Genomic DNA, 19519 nt, shown 5'->3' with positions numbered 1-19519 from the left:
CAATCATAGAATCACTTGGTTTTCAATCACTGCTAAGACATGACTGTTATATGCCACTTAATTATAACCATAATGGACAATAATACAAGTATGTTTAGCACACTTCTTGAACCACCGGAAAAAATGAAGGCAATAAAAAAAACAAGGATAGGATGCCCCTGCAACTAATTTTAAAAAGCTGATGATACAGCATTTATGTAAAGATTACCTAGATAATACATAAAGTACTTTTGGGTTCCTAAAGCTCATTATAAAACTAATTGTCAGAGAGCCATATCGTTGTTGTTGTTATCTTTATTTATATCCTGCATTTCTCAACAACAACAACAACAACAAAACCCTGGGACTCAAGGTGGCTCAAATACAATATAGTTATAAACATATTAAGCATAAATAATAGGGGGAATTATAAGCAACTAAAGATAAGAAAAAGTTGAAAACAGCACAATTGTAAGTGGTACAGCATGCTACTGAAAACTCTTTCTTTAGTTCCTCAAAGTCTGTCACAATGAAAAAAAGAAAACCCTTGCCCATCAGCTGAAGGGCAGCAAGGAAAGAGCCATTCTAGCCTCTCTTGAAAGTGAGTTCCAGAGCCTGGGCAGCTGCCAAGAGAGACCTGTCTCACATACCCACCAGATGTGCCTTGTAAAGGGGGTGGAACTGAGAGAAGAGGCTCTCCTGATTCCCTCAGAGTCTGGTCAGGCTCCCTGCATATGGGAGGAGATGATCTGTTAGATAGACTGGACCTACGCCAGCACATTGCATTGTGCCTGGAAAGAGATCAGTGGCCAATGGAGATGTTGTATCAAGGGAGGTGTACTGTCACTGTAAATGGCCCCAGCTAACAATATGGTTGTAGCTATTTGTACTAAATGAAGTTTTCAAATACTGTGTTCAGACAGCCCCACATCATCCAAGTAGGATCTAAGGCATGTGTAACCACAGCCTGCTCAGACTTCTCCATGAATGGGCAGTTGCTGCACTACCGTCAACTGTGCAAAAGCACCCCTGGCCACCACAGAAACTTGGGCCTACAGGCTCAAGGCCCAATCCAAGAATACCTCCAATCTGTCAAATTATTGTGTTTTCAGGACAGGTTGAATTCCTGTTCCCTAATCTGCCTTTAGACTGACTAGTCTGTATTGACTGGATATATCACTCTTATCATTTCCATTACTGATGCCAGCCATTGGCTTAGGATGGAGGAAAAAAGAACAACAGTTGTGTTTCATTAGCATACAGGTGGCACCACACCCCAAACCTCCAAACAATTTCTCCCCCCAGTTTCATATAGATGTTGAATAAAATGGGAGAAAAAACAGAGCTCAGAGAGATTTTACTGGTAAAGTTACACTGGACTCCTCCAGCACTGCTGTCTGGGTTTGTCTCTCTAGGAACGTGTCTCCAAGTTCCAACTCAGTGTTGTGGCCCTGAAGAATACCATGGTTGATGATACTGAAAGCTGTTCAGAGGCTGACCAGAAGAAACAGGAATATGCTCTCCCTGTCCATTTCCTAGTGAGGCAAAGTCACCAAGAGGACTCAAGCTACCACAGCAAAGTTTAATGTTGCCTCCACTCTCAGAGAGGTCTTACATAACTGTGGCAGGTATCTTCCCAAGGTGCAAAATCCTAGATAATATGGAATGGCCAGTTAAGGATGTAAAAACACAGCCATACAGCCTACTACCACAACACTTCTCCAGAATGGCAACCTACTCACCTACCCTATTTGACAACACTTCATACTGACTCGGCTATAAAAGCCGGTCGGCAGCTACTTCACTGATCACTGATCCAGCTGTGCCCTGACAGCCAGCTATCATAAGGGAAGTAGGAATGTCAGATATCTTTGGGATATGGAAATAGAATTCCATTTATGGGCTTTCCAGTCATGGTCCCATGTGACAGGAAAACATTATGATTCAGCTTTGGAGTCTGCTTTCAATCTCATAGAATCATAGAATAATAGAGTTGGAAGAGACCGCAAGGGCCATCCAGTACAACCCCCTGCCATGCAGGAATCCAAATCAAATCATCTCCGACAGATGGCCATCTAGCCTCTGTTTAAAGACCTCCAAGGAAGGAGACTCCACTACACTCCGAGGGAGTTTGTTCCACTGTCGGACAGCCCTTACTGTCAGGAAGTTCTTCCTAATGTTGAGGTGGAATCTCTTTTCTTGTAGCTTGTATCCATTGCTCCGGGTCCTAGTCTCTGGAGCAAGTGAAAACAAGTCAGCTGCCTCCTCAGTATGGCATCCCTTCAAGTATTTAAACAGGGCTATCATATCACCTCTTAACCTTCTCTTCTCCAGGCTAAACATCCCCAGCTCCTTAAGTCGTTCCTCATAGGACATGGTTTCTAGACCTTTCACCATTTTACTTGCCCTCCTTTGGACACATTCCAGTTTTTCAACATCCTTTTTGAACTGTGGCACCCAGAACTGTACACAATATTCCAGGTTCATGAGGGCACCAAACTTGTAACCCTCACTTGAAGCTTATTGGAGATTCTGTTTTTTTATATACAGTGCGCCTGCGCTATAGGCAGGAACCGCATACGCGGCTTCCAGCTTATGCAGAAACTGTGCAATGGGAGAGTGAATGGTGCGCCACGGTGCACACGCTCTCCCGCAACACGAGCACGAGCCCCATTCAATCGAATGGGACTCAAACTTACACTTTTTTGGCCAACATGGGGGGATCCAGAACGTATCCCCCCATGTAAGCCAAGGGTCCACTGTGTGTGTGTGTGTGTGTGTGTGTGTGTGTGTGTACACAACATACATATATACATATATACACACACACTCACATATATATACACCACATACAGTGCAGCTGCGCCGTATGCGGGTGCACAATATGTAGCTTCAAGCTTACGCTGAAACCACATGACAATAAAGTGTATGGTGTGTGCACTCATGGTACCCTAAGCATGCACTCTCCATTTTTTCCAATGGGACACGAGCATACACGGAATTCCCCAAAGGGCCCACCTTTGGCATTCCTGTTTGAATGAAATCAGTGAATGCCTTTTTTTCTAGAATGAATGCCTTTCCACCATGGAAACGTGTGTGTGCAGAAACATATACTCTTTAAAAGACAGTTAAAGGTTAAAGCAGTTTTAAAACACATTCATGCCCCAGGAAGCATGGAAATTGTTAAAGTCTTAATTTCTGTGCTACATATTACACAGCGAGGGTCAGAACTGTGTGGAACCCCAGATGTTGTTGTACTGCAATTTCCAGCAGTCTCAGCCAGCATAGACAGTGGAAGAATGCTGGGAGTTGCAGTTCAACAATGGCAGGAGATCTGGACAATTGCCATTGCTTTTCTACCAGCTCCCACTGGCATGCTCACTTACAACTTATTCTCCATGCACCTGCACTTTCACCCCAATTCTCTTCCTCCATGGTTAATAGCAGACAGTCATGGGTAAGACCTCAGTTCTCAGGGTGCAATTATCCAATAACCTATCTTTAACTGCATCACAAATTTGCTTACGAAGACAAAAATGCTAGCTTCCATTTACAGATTAGTATATAATTAACCTTCAAAGAGTGCAGTGTGTTTCACACTGCAGCTTGAACAGCAAAATCTAGTTCTCCCACTCGAACATGCTTTGCTGATAATTGTCCAAGTACCCATAGGAACTGATAAACACTCCGGAGAGAACTGGTCAGACTACTCAAGGGAAAATCTTTTTCATATTCTTTTGTAGCTTCTTTAAAGATATGACTGCTGTGTGGGTCATTTCTCTACTGTTCTTTCTTTGTTCCCTTTCGTAGACGTGATCTATTTCCTCAGATGCCTGATACTTCCTCCATGCATCTAAGGGCATCAAGTGTATGAAAGCTTATGCTACACCTTCTTTCACAAAGTTAAGGATGCTACAAGATCCCTTTCCATGCTGATATTACAGACTAACACAGCTATGTCTCTGAATTCTACCCTGAAATCTGCTGGAAGTCAGAGTCTACCAAGAATGTAAGACCCAACAAATTCCTTAATTGTCTTGCTGAAAATGGAAAAGGTTACAAGAGGATGGACAATCTTGGATCTGACTCATACACAGAGGATCAGAACTGGTCAGTAGGATGTAAATTATGGGAATCTTGGGTGGAAGTGACCACCTCCTCTTTGCATTCACTATGCAAAGGAAAGGGGAAATTAAGTGTCCTCAGATGCAGACTGTGGACTTTAAGAAAGCTGATTCTAATAAGACAGTTTATGATGTATAGAACTTCCTAAAGACAGGCTACTGAAAGCACTATCAAAAGCAATTCTAACACAAAAGAAAAGTTGGGGATGTCTAAAGAAACAAGGGTAGCTGATTAAAGACATTTCAGACAAGCTAAGATTTAAAATGAACATGTATAAGAAACAGACTTCAAAGTGAAATTCAGAACTTTCATGGGTGTCTTCAACTGCAAGCAGACAAACTGAAAATTTTTTAAGGCTTTGCAGTTTGATACTTCATTGAGAAGTTGAGAAACACAACATAGAATCATAGAATCATAGAATCATAGAGTTAGAAGAGACCACAAGGGCCATCCAGTCCAATCCCCTGACATGCAGGAAATCTAAATCAAAGCATCCCTGACAGATGGCCATCCAGCCTCTGTTTAAAGACCTCTAAAGAGAGAGACTCCAATACACTCCGAGGGAGTGTGTTCCACTGTCGAACAGCCCTTACTGTCAGGATGTTCCTCCTAATGTTGAGGTGGAATCTTTTTTCCTGGAGCTTGCATCCATTGCTCCGGGTCCTAGTCTCTGGAGCAGCAGAAAACAAGTTTGCTCCCTCCTCAATATGACATCCCTTCAAATACTTAAACACGGCTATCATATCACCTCTTAACCTTCTCTTCTCCAGGCTCAACAGCCCCAGCTCCCTAAGGTGTTCCTCATAGGACATGGTTTCCAGACATTTCACCATTTTAGTCACCTTCCTTTGGACACGCTCCAGTTTCTCAACATCCTTTTTGAATTGTGGTGCCCAGAACTGGACACAATATTCCAGGTGGGGCCAGACCAAAGCAGAATAAAGTAGGACTATTACTACCCTTGATCTCGACACTATACTTCTATTGATGCAGCCTAAAACTGCATTGGTCAGAAAAGAGGAAGAGAGTAATAGAAAATATAAGGGGACACATCATTTCAGCATGCTGTTTCCATACATTTTTTCTTTGCTGTGCAAACTGTTTCTATTTGTTTTTTGAGCAATTGAGTGGAGCAATCCACATATAATTTGGGAATGGAAAAAATACATAAAAACATGGAGCAGATAGTGGCGCTGATGACAGTACTCCTTTGATAGAAGATACATGAAGGGGATTATAATTGATCTATATACAACTAGTCAGACATCTGGTAGATTAGGGAAATATTACTGATGTAATTTCATTAGGCTTTTGGTAAGATCTCCCATGATATTCTTGAAGAGAAGGATGAGAGGTGGATTTGTAGCCCATTGATGGGTCTGGACCCAAGAGCACTTAATAATGGTCCTCCATTCTCCTACAGAAAAATGACAAGTGCTGCAAGGTTCTGTCCTGGGCCTACCGTTACCATCTTTATAAATGGCTTGGATAAAAGAATACAGAGATGCTCGTATTTACAGATGACACCAAACTGGGGGAAATTTCATATTCTCAGAAGAAAGAATCAGGATTCTGAGAAGATGGAATCCACATTCAAGTTTGGGGAACAGGGCAAAAATGGCCAAAACACATTTCCAGAGGGATGAATTGAAGATTTAATTAAGTTTCTCATTTAGGCAGGTAAAATCAGAAGTGCAGACATGGGATGGGTGATACCTAGCTTTATAGCAATATTTACCATCTTAACAGATTGAAAGCAAAACACGTTAATCATTAAATAAATAAATAAATAAATAAATAAAGCTAACGTAAATGTAGGCTGCATGAAGAGAATTACTGTGTCCAGATCAAAGTAACATACTGTGCCACTCGAATCTGTTTTTGTCAGTCCTCACCTGGAATACTGTGCCCAGTTCTTGGCATCACAGTTTGAGAAGGGTATTAACAACATGGAATATGTTCAGAGGGTAACAACTAAAACATTAAACCCTAAAACGAACAGACAAGGGATCTGATAATGTTTAGACTGGAAAAGAGAAAGCGGGGGGACAATAGAATAGCTGTGTTCAGATATCTGAAGGGCTGTCACATGTAAGCAAGTTTGTTTTCTCTCCTTCACAATATAGGACTTGGATCAATGACTCAGATTACAAGAAAAGAGGTTCTGACAGAACATTAGAAAGAACATCTTGACAGTAACAACTGTCCAACAGTGGAATGCATTACCTCAGAAAATGGAGACTTCTCTTTCATTGGAGGTTTCAAAAAAGATGGCCATCTGCCAGGAGTGCTTTAGGTGTGGATTCCTGTGTTGGTGGTGGGCTTGGATTAGATTATCCTTGGGACATCTTCCAACTTTACAGTTCTTTAGGATATTTCATGACTAAATGAAGTATTTTATGGAAATCAAAATGCCAGTCTCGCATAGACATTCAAAGCTTAATATAGGAGTACTAGCTAGAGAAACAGTAGAAGACTAATGTGATTCTTTCAATATGCTAGAATATGTTGGATGCAATGCAATGAATTTTTTGTAAACATTTTATTATTTTGTGCTGGCCGTGTGCCGTAATAAAAAAGTATTGTAATGTGATTCTTTTTCTTTAAAAAAAAAGTTGATAAATTTATTTTTTTATTTTATTTCTGTTTGTGAGGTTTAATGTTTCACTTGCCAAATGTCATCTCATAGTTATATAACTTGTTTCTAAGATACCTACTGACCCAATATCATATTCTGACTGTGGAAATTTAGAAACAAGTGTCATTTATTTTATAGTTCTTACTTTATTCTGACAGAAAAGCAAATATAATACAATTTATATAAAATTTATATAAAATGTAAATCATAATTTCTATTTACTTATTCGCTTTTTTATTTTGTTTGCTTTTATTGCCTTTAATTACAAATAAAAACAGTAAATACATATTAAAATTACAACGAATGCTGAACACATCTTTGCAAAAATAATGAGAAAACTGCTTGTTGTATAAAATGTCACTCGAATTACAACATAGAAATCATAGAAATACAGAGGTAAATTAGAATTTCATGCAACAAGCCATAAATAAATGGCTGCATATGCAATTCTGTAACAAGTGTTTGGTAATTTATCCACACAAAATGGCAATAGGACCAAAGATGAAAATCTACTCATAGTTCTCTCTTTTAAGTAGTATTGTGGCTTTATGTTGCATTTTAGCTAATCCAAAAATTACTTTTCTTAATTTGTACTCCTTCCCTTGTTTAGTGCTTAAAACATCTGCAACAATATTATATGTTATATGAAACATATTGCTCTTAAAAATTGTTTATTATACAGTGGACCCTTGTTATCACTGGGGTTTGGTTCCAAGATCTCCCATGGGTAACAAAATCCGTGGATGCTCAAGTCCCATTAAATATAATGACATAGCAAAATAGTGTCTATTATTAAAAAAATGGAAAATCAAGGTTTGAAGTTTGAAATTTATACTTTTTTTAACATTTTCAAATCGTGTATGCTTGAATCCATGTATAAAAAAATCCGTGTATAAGAAGGGCCAACTGTATGTATATTTTACCAAGCATTATGAAACAAATGCACCAATAGTTTCTCCTGACTACAATTCAAAAGGGTCAAAGTCTTAGGGTGGGCAACTGTGCAGGGAGCAAAGACTAATTTTTGCACCTATGACCCTTCTACCAACACAATGCATCAGCACATCTGGGTGCACTGGAGGTTACATCATATTATTTCTAGTCAACAATTCTGGCCAATTTATGGCTGAAAATGAAGACGGTCTGGTGAAGATTTGGGGGAAAAGATTTTGGGTAACCCACACATCTGTGGGTGAGGTTTGGTTATTTGTGGCAGTTTGCGGGTAGAAGATCACACCAAAATTGTATCAGTTATTTTCTTTACACTGAATGGGTTTCACAGGGCTTCAGGTGAATGTTGGTGGGAAGTTTTAGAAAACAAATAGGACTCAGGGGGCACATGCAGCCAATACACTACACCTTTTCCACCCCATCTTAAACATTTTTTTTAAATTTTACTCATAAGTGAGATTCTAGTCATGGGGGAACAACTATTGTACCGTTACACAAGGAAATCTTAATATTGCCTTTGGTCTCCCCCGCCTCCCCCAATCTTTTTAAAAATGATTTTCTTCATTCCAATACTGTCTTCTAGTCTTGATTTTTTATTTAAATTTCATTGTGGGCTGACCAAAAAGTCAGGTCATACAAGCCTCTATTACGAAAATATCAAAAGTCATTTTAGTCATAAGCTTACACATTATGTTTCTGTAACTGTCTAAAGAATTGTGCCATAACTGTGCCATAAAGAGCATATATTTCTGAATATGAGTATTATCCTATCTACAAGAAAGCAAAGCAAATATTGGAATAGCAGAAGTATTTTTATAACATTGACGTTGTTTTTAAATAGTTTATCAAAGTCCTGCAGTTCCTTAACAAATCTATTATATAGTGTGAACTTTTATGGACTACAGCCCACTTCTAAGGCTCTGGCTACTGAGTACTCTTAACAGACTCCTACATAAAGAATGGGAACCCCTTATAGACTGTTTATGAATAAAAGAAAATGACTTGGTAACCCTTGGATTTGATTATTAGAAAGAATTGACTATGGAAAGAAGAGATGTTAATATTAGAAAGTGAGGTATGAATATAAATGTAAGCATATATAACTGCTGACAGGTAGATTGGGAGCCATCTTTTTTTTTTCTTTTCCCGTCTTTCTTTCCCTTTCTTTACCTTTCATATCATTTAAGATACTGTTAAACTCTCTAAGAAACATAACCTGGGAAACAGAGTACTGCTCAAGGAATGCAGGATTTCACGGACAACATTTACTGGAGTTCTATAATCCTTTCCTTAAACTATTAATGTTGAATTGCAGTAAAAATTGATTGGCTGGCAAAGCTTGCAGAATATTTTATTTACTACCATTCAGGGATTTTTGTCCCCCAGTTCAAATAAAACTAGTATTAGTTCACTGAACAGTGTTAGGCCCTCTCCTGGAAGCTGATACGATAATGCCTAATCCTATGTATGCAATTCTACTTTGATGCTTTTCCACAAGTTTCTACAGCCAACATTGTGATTAGCAGCACCCTCAATTAATTAGTTTAGCCTTGGGTCAGGAACCACTATGGTACCTCTACTAATCTTCATTTTACTGCGCACAGATGACCACATTAGGCTAAAGAACTATGCAAGCACCAATGCACCAAATTCTAACAGAGGTGGACGTGGAAGGAAAATGTGACAAATGCCTCCATTTCTTCAACATTTTCTTAAGAACTAGGTAGAGGTTTGGTTCCCAAACAAAAGCTAAGCCAAAGCCATAACTAAGTAAAAGCCTATGTTACGTCTGGTGCTGTGAGTTGCTAAATCTGCATATTGATACAAGTGGACATGTTTCATTAACTCTTCTGCCCAGCACCTGCTAAAACACAGAAGGAGTAATGGTGAGCAGGAAGAGATTACTATAACCATATTTTGGAGTCAGGATTACTGATAGTCCTATAGCCTTGACCCAAAATACATCCTTTGATTTGTAGTTCTAGCCCAATGACATATTATTATACTAAAGCAGGGGACTGTAGAGGATAGAGACTCTATCAATGACTCTTTAGCTGCATAAATTTAAACCTATGCACCTATTTACTCCACTGACATGATAATCTTAAAAATAAATCAGTGGCCCTTTGAAATATGCCTTTTTTTAGTTTACAGCTGCAAATTTTCAATAGGAGGATGGAATATTCCAGAAACTAATAGATAAACAGACACAGTCCCCCTCCCCCTTTACATTTGGAAGTTGCCTGAACCCACAGTGAGTTATGTTTAGATTAGCATCGACACCAATAACATTCTAACAAATAGCAAAAGAAGGAAAGCTCCAAATTGGAAAAGAGTTGCTTTAAAGGTGTCACATAGTGTGCTACGACAAATCAGAGAAAGAGAGAAGTGGAAAGAGACATACTGGAGAAGCTGGCCATTGCGAAGTTCTGACACTGGTCCCCTGTGAATTCGTTCGGACACCTAACGAAAGAAAAGAAAACCAGAAAGAGAGAAACAAGATAGCATGATATCCAAACAGACTGAAAAGAGGTCCTTTCTGATGCCAACTTATTAGCTCCTTTTCAAGATTTCTCCTGATGTGCTTTTGGCTGGTCCCTTACCTGCATTACCTAAACCTTAGCCCAGATATTAACTCAAAAGAACACCCTCACTATGCCACTCTAAATCCAGCGCTGTACCCAGGAGATTTTAAGTAGTATGGTGCAATTTTTGTCTTCAAACATACTTTGCTTAGGATCAGGCATGTACAATCGCAAAGGCAGTTTCTCCAAACATCTCTGTCCGAAGAATCCATTTGGACATCTGGAGGAGGAAAAGGGGACAAATCACAGAACAAGGCTGGCATCATCCTTGAGGCTATGGTTAGAAATAAAAAAAATGCACAGCGATGAATTTAAAAAAAAAATAAAGCATCTTATGTAAGATAGCTGGATTTAATCTTTGCTGTGTGAAAAAGAGGACACTCTAACTCCTTCTCTGTGCAGTTGTTCTAACCCTCCTCCATGCATTTTAAGCCTATAATCCTCAACACCCACAGACCTGGGCCATCTGTGACAGCATAAAAAATGGGATCACTATCCTGTGTCTTGGGCAGCTTTCCCAATCCTGGCACCCACCATGCATTGGCAAGGAATGAGGAGAGTTGTCCCCAAATACAACTGGAATGTGCTAAGTCTGAGGTAGGTGGGTCTAAAGAGAGAGGTGATGCTGAGACATAGAATGGTGTTGGGATTCATTTTTGATTTCTCAACAAAATCATGTTTGATGCACTCATGACCTCTGGGACTGCCAGTTTCCCATTCAGATTGTTTGATGATGGATTAAAAATTGCAGATTTGTAATTTGCAAAGGAGAGAAACGTAAATACTTTATGCCAATCAACGATACAGCACTAAATGTTATTTTTAATCACTAGTTTTAAAAAGTGTATGGATAAGGCACAAAGTCATCAACAACATCCTTTGAACCAAAATGGCATGAACAGGAGGGGTGTTTGGTGTTTTTAGTACGCATATCATCGAATCTTAAAGGTGCAGTCCTAGGGAGTAAATTGCATTGAAATCAGTATTACTTCTGAGTAAATATGCTTAGGGTTGTAGTGCATAGATAGCACTGACATTTGCTGAAAGTTGTCCCTTGGCAAGTAAAAAATTTGTCAGTAGCCAGGCTAAGGAATGCTAAGCCGCTGCTGGAAAAGGATTGGGGCTGATATCATGAGCTGACTCACTACTGGGTATATTTGCAGCAGACACTTCTAAACATAGAATTTACTTCAAGATAGCATTGTGTTTACTCAAAAACCACATTTTATCTCCATACAGTTTGAATGTAATAGTTTACAAAAGAAAAAAAGAAATATATATTATCTCTCAGGTTTTTGCCTTTTTTCTCTAACCATCCACATAGTGCAGAAAATGTCCCATGTTCTTTAGCATGGGATTCTAGATTATTTTCATCAGACACATGCTATTATCTCAACTCTTGCCATGGGAAATATCAGTGGTAGCCACAAGTTGCTTGATAGTCCAAAAGTCTGGCTCCTACAATGGCTCCATCTTCATTGATACATTCTGGGCAACAAAATTCAATGGAGTGGGACAAACACATTTTTGAATGATTTTTGTACCATCTTTGGACCAAATATTTAGACCATCGGATGAGACGTAACGCGTTGTTAACTGCAGCCATTGAGCTTTGGGTCCAAATTCATCTCTCTTTCCTTTTATCAATGAATCACCAGCTGAGTTTTCGTATTGCATGAATGATTAATTTTCTCATATTACTCTGTGTTTTGGTTGCTTATCAGTAAAACAATGTTGCAAATATTTCTTGCAATACTGCATTGTAAAAAAAAATTACAGGAAAAATAAATAAATAAATCAAGAAACTAGAAGGAACAAAATGTTTTTGTTATTTTTCTTTAATTGCACATAAAGTTTATATAATCAATAAGTTTCAGTCATAAAAGATACTGACAGAAAAGCCTTCTGCTGCATCGCAAGGGAACCAACAAAATCTGGCTTTCTTGCCAAATCTATCCAATTGTTGTTGTTGTTTAATAAGGAACTTTACATGAAATTTAAGGAAAAGAGGGTTTCTCAATTATCCAGAACGTCCCACAAAACCCACCATTAAAATGGTCACAAAGAAACATCAATCTGCATATTTTTACTTTTGGGATTTCAGCGACAATGCATTTCCAATATTGCTTTATTTGCACAATTGCGCATGATAATCATTTGCACAATTACTCGCCATTTTCACTTCATTTACGGGATGCTTTAAATGTACTTTAATCTCTCTTTAATGCCAAAATCCCCCAGTGTGATAAAACTCCATAGAGCCTTATTGCATGTCAAAAGCAAGCCAAGACACAGCAAAAGAGAAGAGGGTTTCTGCTTACCTCTCCATATGCTACTGTAGAATTTCTATTCTCCATCCAGAGAGAGATGATTGTAAAAGCATGCCTTTTTCGAAAGAGAGTTTTCCAGCACAACAAAAGACCAGCTTTTACTACCATGTCCCTCAGGAAGAGAATAAAAGTGCTTAGAGGACATGCAGAAAGACAAGTAGAAACTGCCGCATCTCAGTTTGTTTCTGACATGAGATAAGGCTCTTGATCTAGTCAGTAAATCTAATTTCTTCATTTCTGGTACTATACTATTACTTCCCCCCTTATCTTTGAACTGTAGTTCAGAATATACAATACTGCTAGGTCTGCATAACTGCACCAAGGAACATATTTAAAGCAGGATAACATAAAACACACACACACACACACACACAGAATTATTAAGCATCTGAAATTGAACCATTTTATAAGCATTTTAACTGTTTCAGCATTTATCTATGTAGCAATTGGGAAGCCATAGATTTCAAGAGGTCAGTGCATGTGTCAAAAGCGTCTGTACGCTGCTCCACTTTTGCTTGACACAATCTATAAATTTGTATGAAACAGCATAGAAGCTATCTCAGTTATCTCATGTTTATTTCAGCCAGTACTGGTTTGTTTAATTGCACGATTAAAGCCAGTTTCCAATACCATTTTGTAATATAAAGGTTTTTGAATGACTTCCAATTGCTGTTTCAGTTTTCAGTGCCCTGAAAGAAAGTCAGGCATTGAGTTCTAATTGGCTATTTCCAACTGGCTGTCTTCCAACTGGCTGGTTGACCACACTGGAAGCTATTTCCATTCACATGCCACCCAGATGAATGCCAATACTTTCTTGTGAACTAAGCCTTTGTTATTTACCTCAAAAACTGAAAGCTGTCTTAAAATTGGTAATCTATCTGATGATCTATAATCCTTCTGGCTTTGCTAACTAGTTAGTCCAAAAGTTCTTCATTGTCACACAGTGTAACATGTCTTTAGACATACCATGTTCATTACAATGACTCATATAACTTCATCTCTGTGAAGCATAATACCAACATTACATTACTTTACATGGATTTTTCCTTATCTTTGTTGAGACTAATTTTAGGTGAGCTATTGCCCACATCACTTCCTACTTGTTGGAGTCTATGTTTATTGTAGAACTTTTCCTCCTACCTATTTGATTCTCTTTGATCCACCAATCATTCCACCAAATAATAATTCATATGTCTGTGAAGATAAAGCTTATCATCTTTTACCAGTTTTGGTCTGGAGTATTTTGCATTTCTTTAGCATGCATGTCACCTTGACCTTCATAATTTTGGTTGACTTGAAGTCAGCATCTGGTAGACCGTGAAACAATTGGGTTTATATTCTTTTTAAAATTATGTTTATTAATAATGATATTAATCATCATCATCACCAATGAATTATTTGCACATAAAATTATACATATATGTACATAAAATAAATGCATATTAAGAAAGAGAAAAACATTGAACTGGATATTGTACAGTGGACCTTTGTTATATGCTGGAGTTTGGTTCTGTGTCTAACAAAATCTGTATATGCTCAAGTCCCATTAAGTATAATGACATAGCAAAATGGTGTCCCTTATAAAAAATTGAAAATCAAGGTTTGATATTTGAAATTTATATCTTCTTTGAACATTATCAAACTGTGGATGCTTTAATCCTTGTATAAGAAATTCGTATATAAGAAAGGCCGACTGTATATTGCAGTTTCACTTTAACGTATGGGCTTCTCTTTGGCAATACTTCACTAACCCTTGTGGGAAAGAAATGTTCTTTTCAGTGAACTGGGGAAAGTCCTCTTTCTTCCTTATGGAACTAATGTATTGACAAGTAAAAAATATCTGTCATGATCTGTTGCATCATGGTTTGCCTAAAAAAGCCTACCTTTGGTCATTTCCCATCCTAACATGTTACATGAGACAAAAAATACTCAAAGGTAAAAATCACAGAATTTTGCAACATTTTCTGCTCTAGTCATTTTTCATGTACACCTGTAGAAGGGAAATGACAGAAACCTAGAGCCCATTCACACTACATGATTATATATTACATTTTAACTGCTATGGTAACATCACAAGGAATTTGGGGATTGGCAGTTTTAGGAAGAGGGACTGAGAATTATCAGCACAGAACTCTAGTACATCACTAAATTACGAAACCCAGGACTCCACCGGATTGGCAGTTGAAGTTGAATATATCACTATATTTGTGTAATGTGTAGTGCCCCTGAGGATACGGTTTACAGGTGTGTAGGTAAGCACCTACATTACAGGGCTAGTTCTCTGTGTGTGTTTTTTAAGAAAATGTGACTTTGGGAAACTAACATGTCCCATCCTCGTGTGTGAGAGTTAATAGATCATATAATGTACATAAGACATAGGATTCCCAATTGGAAAATTGTTTGCGTTTGTCTACATAATAAAAAGTAGATGATACAAAATACAGATGTGAGTATTTTAGGTATATTATTATTATTATTATTATTATTATTATTATTATTATTATTTTGGTGCCATTCTCCAAATTTAAACCCAATATTGTTGATTATTTAAAAATAACCTTGAGCTTGTTTCTTTATCTGGAGCTTGTAAATACAGACAAAACTGCAGACAGTTCTAATTTGTAGGGGCGGGCGGGTTCGGGCTATATGGCCATGTCCTAGAAGAGTTTATTCCTGACATTTCACCAGCACCTGTGGCTGGCATATTCAGAGAGTCTCTGAATATGCCAGCCACAGATGCTGGCGACACTTCAGGAATAAACTCTTCTAGAACATGGCCACATAGCCTGAAAAACCCACACAAATCTATGGATGTCGGCCATGAAAGCCTTTGACTTCACATCAGTTCTAATTTGGTATTATACCTGAGATGGTGTCAAGTAAAGAAATAACATATCGTCTATCACCACTACTGCTGTCACCACCATCACCACAAAATTAGATAAAAACCCCAACCCAACCAAAAGTACTTTGTATTTGCACAAAAAATAATTAATTTTAATTAATTGCAATAACCAATTAATTAAATTTTAATTTCAATTTAATTTTAATCAATTTAATAATCAATTAATTTTAATTAATTAAAAAGAGAAATAGTTTCTGTGCAAATACAAACATAATTATAAAAAAGGGAGGGAGGGAGGGAGGGAGGGAGAGAGGGGGCCCAATGATAGAAATAGAACAGGATTGGCCAGAAATGGGAATGTGTGCCAGTAATGGAAAATGAATATCGCCTTAATGAGATATAAAGACTTGTATGAAAACAACAATAAGAAGAAATAAAATGCTAATCTATAAGCAAAACATGAGTTGGGACAGATACTGGAGTTGTACAGTGCCTGGATAGATCCTTAAAATTAGTGGCAAAGACAACGAGGAGGAAAGAAGAAATAGAAAGTTAAAGAAAGTAGGGGTGAGAAGAAGTAAATGTATGTGTAGAAGGTTAGAGTAGGTAGGCTTAGTAGAGGACAGTTATAGTCATAGTTAAGGATGTGGTGGAAAGAACGTTAAGACAGTTTAAGAAAGTTTAGGAAAGGAAGTATAGTGGAAGGTTAAAGGTATGGTAAGTTTATGGTAGTTAGATTTTCCTCTCGTTAAGATTCGTATTTAAGTAAGAATGTATAAGAATGTATATATGTAATTAGGTTTTGTATACTGTGTTTGTCTATTGTTTTTGTTGTTATTGTATATGACGCTATCTGCTTGTAAATATACATCTGTTTTAACAATAAAAATTTAAAATTTTAAAAATTAAAATTAGTGGCTATCTACTGTATATACCCAATTATAAGTCAACCTCATGTATAAGTCAATGGCAAATTTGGGGGCCGAAATTAGGAATTTTGATAAGACCTGTAGATGTCAAGAGTAAAACTTAGAGGCATGTAACAAAGGATGTAAGAGATGAAGTAAAAGAAATTGATTCCATAGAACTTACAAAATTCCATCAGGCATGACTGTTTGGGTTAACCCTAAAGGCTAGATAAGTGAGAGAGTAGAGGGGGCTGGTGCTTATTTTCGGTGGTCCCAGGATGACTACGCTCCAGTTTTTTCACCATTCTACTCACAGAAGATGATGGTAATTTTTTACATACAGTATTTGAATTAAAGTACAGTACTTACATTAACCCATGGATAAGTCGACCCAGGTTTTCTAGTCAATTTTATGACTAAAATTTCTAGACCTATACATGAGTACATTCAGTAGTTTTTGTTTTTAATTCTAAATTTCTAAAATAAAGAATTTTGAACATATTTATGGCCTCTTGGAAGACAGAAAATAGTTGGAAATTCTGGAATTTCTTTTAAGAAATCTTCATCTGTTCATGCATTCCATATATATAGGGTTCTAAAGAAACATTATTGGTCTTATCAAAACTTTTACTTCCCTTGAATTCCTCAGATATTTTTCTGGGAAGGAGCCATCAAATGTGATTTTAGTTTCTCCTTAGATAAAAGCAGTGATCATAGGGATGTTTGAAACCTATTAAGACATTCAACTAATTGTATTAAAACTGTTTTAGCATAAATGTTTTGGCTGAAGAATGATATTCCCTTCAAAATGTACTTTAGAAGATTCAATGACTATTTCACTTAAGTCTATACTCTCAACACCTTTTCTAAAATCAAGCCATTGACTGCTGACTGGCTATGAGGAATCAATTGCAGAATGATATGAGACTTCCATACGAACCTCGCTACCAATAGTAAATGGTATGATTGCTCTGTATAAAGCCAACACAGTTCTGCATCTCAGTGTGATGAAATGACAGCTCAGTCAATTCCAGTCGCAGCACTTGGTTGATCGAGGGATCAAAACAAAACAAATACTGGATGGATGGATGGATGGATGGATGGATGGATGAATGGATGGATGGAATGTATTTCTAATACCAGCAATGTTCTACATCTTTCCCAAACCTAGTTGGAAGGAATAAGTAGGAGGAATATTCTTCCTTTCAAGAAAAGAAAAGAAAAGAAGTATAGTATCTGCTATGTTTCATCTAAATTCCATGTGATAGAAAGCTGGACTTTTAGAACTTAACTCATGTGTTTCCTTTGGTTAACAGGGCCCTGGAGCTTTTTGTGACTCTTTTTTTTTTTGCAGGGGGGGAGGGACTATCTGTTCTCCTTATATACACATGAAAGCTGAAGAGACAAGTGAATAGGCAGGCAGCTCCATCCCAAAACAGCCTTAAGGGGCATACAGACTGGCACTTTGTGGCAGCCTGTTGGCAGAGTCAAGGTGTAGCATCCACACGCTTGACACTGTGAACCCACTCCCATGGTGCCATTTTGGTGTGCACCCATTTACACTGCATGCACCATGATGATGCCTCTGTGGCGCAGCACCCAAATGGCACAGTGCAAAAGGGACATAATCATGGTGCACTGGCGCACCTATGACACCCCTTCCAGGATGCTGGAAAGAAGCTGCTTTTTTTGTGTCCTCTGGAGGCTGCGGCGTGCGGTTGCCACGGCCCGAATGTGGGGCACAAAGGGGCGGCTCCATGTTGCCCATCTGTATAGCCCCTTAGTTTCAAAACAGCAGCAGCTGCTCTAAATCTTCAAGAGTCCTTCTGTTAGCCAGCTCCAGAACTTTATGACTGCCCTTTTCTCTCTTTGGCATCATTATCATTATTATAAAATGTTCGGTTATTCAGAATAATATCTTTCATATTTGATAACAGACATTACAACAATAACATTAAGAATAGGTAAGGGGAAAGGAAGATATGGAGACATAGGAAAGGGATCAACATTCAGTCTTCAAGTGGGCATAGTTGTCTGAGAAAGTTAACAAAATGGCTGACTACAAATCAATAGGTTATCATAAAACTTTTTATATATATCTCTTCATATATCCTGTCTTAGAATAGAATTTAAACAGGAATTTACCCCACCCAATAAATGACCAAGACACACCAGACTTATAAAAAGTGCTACTAAGACAGGATGTCTGTAATAAATGCATAAAGTTGCATTAAATGGTTGTGTCATCAAACAGCTGAGGTACCATATGGTATCACTGAAAATTTTTCAGATCTCAAGCAGAGTTCTGCAGGAAGTCTTGCCAACTAAAAGAGAAGAGAATTCCCTGACAGAAATGCTCTCTTTTGGCCATCTCTGTTAAAAACCAAGATTAACTAAGGTACTGTAGCTGTGTGCCAAATATTCTCCTTTCAAATTTTTCAGGTCAACACTCATCTGGAAGGGAGGGGGTGTCAATATTTCCTTTAAAAGTGCACTGATTGTGATAACATTCTCTATTTTTCAGTGTGTGTCTTGGTTCCCACTAGCTATTGTTGCTCTTGATACCATTTCCTTCTCCTGAATCTTCTGGGTCTTTCCTGGATTAAATACACAGGAGCTCAAACAGCTGAGCCATACACAGGATGCCATGATGTTGCTGCACAATCCAGTAGTCTATGGACGGTGGCACTAATGAAAACAAATGATCAACTGGGAGTGAAAAAATATCTTCTCAGCAGAACTGGAAAAAGTTGTTTTGGATTACAAATCCCAGGGGTCCATCATCACCCAAGTTGGCATGGGGATTGTAGTACAAAATGTACATTCTCCAAGGTATGCTCCTGAATTATCCACATCATCATTCACAAAGATCATGAAGTGAGTGGGATGACTTCAGAAAACAGCATGAATAACTGAATTTCACAATGTAATAATGCTACTATAAGAACAGATCCAGTCAAGAGTGAGAGACAGAGAAACCAATATAATAAAATAGGAAAACATTTTTCCAGGCACGGTTGAAAAACATCTGAAAAACGAAATGACTTTTTAAAAATTCTAAGGCACGAGCTTTCCATACTGAAACTTCACAACCAAACCACAGAGCCTAGAAAGCATTACTGTGAGATGTTAACTGTGGGGAAGAAAGAAATAATGTG

At 37.9% G+C, this 19519-nt stretch overlaps 1 protein-coding gene across 3 annotated transcripts in view; it reads right to left on the bottom strand.

Moving 5' to 3' along the window:
• Positions 1 to 19519, bottom strand: part of NRG2 (neuregulin 2) — a 204348-nt gene that overhangs the window by 24889 nt on the left and 159940 nt on the right. For 2 of the 3 annotated variants that reach the window (XM_089516295.1, XM_089516296.1), the window contains exon 5: positions 10098 to 10156. In XM_089516295.1, coding sequence (XP_089372421.1) covers positions 10098 to 10156 — 59 coding nt within the window. Of the gene's footprint in view, positions 1 to 10097; positions 10157 to 10421; positions 10499 to 19519 lie in introns of all 3 variants that reach the window. The other variant, XM_089516297.1, reaches the window with a different exon arrangement.

Source organism: Sceloporus occidentalis, unplaced genomic scaffold (genome assembly GCF_023333645.1).
Source record: "Sceloporus occidentalis isolate IW3139 unplaced genomic scaffold, rSceOcc1.0.p SCAF_3, whole genome shotgun sequence".
NCBI lineage: Eukaryota > Metazoa > Chordata > Lepidosauria > Squamata > Phrynosomatidae > Sceloporus > Sceloporus occidentalis.
This window is presented reverse-complemented; position numbering and strand designations above follow the sequence as displayed.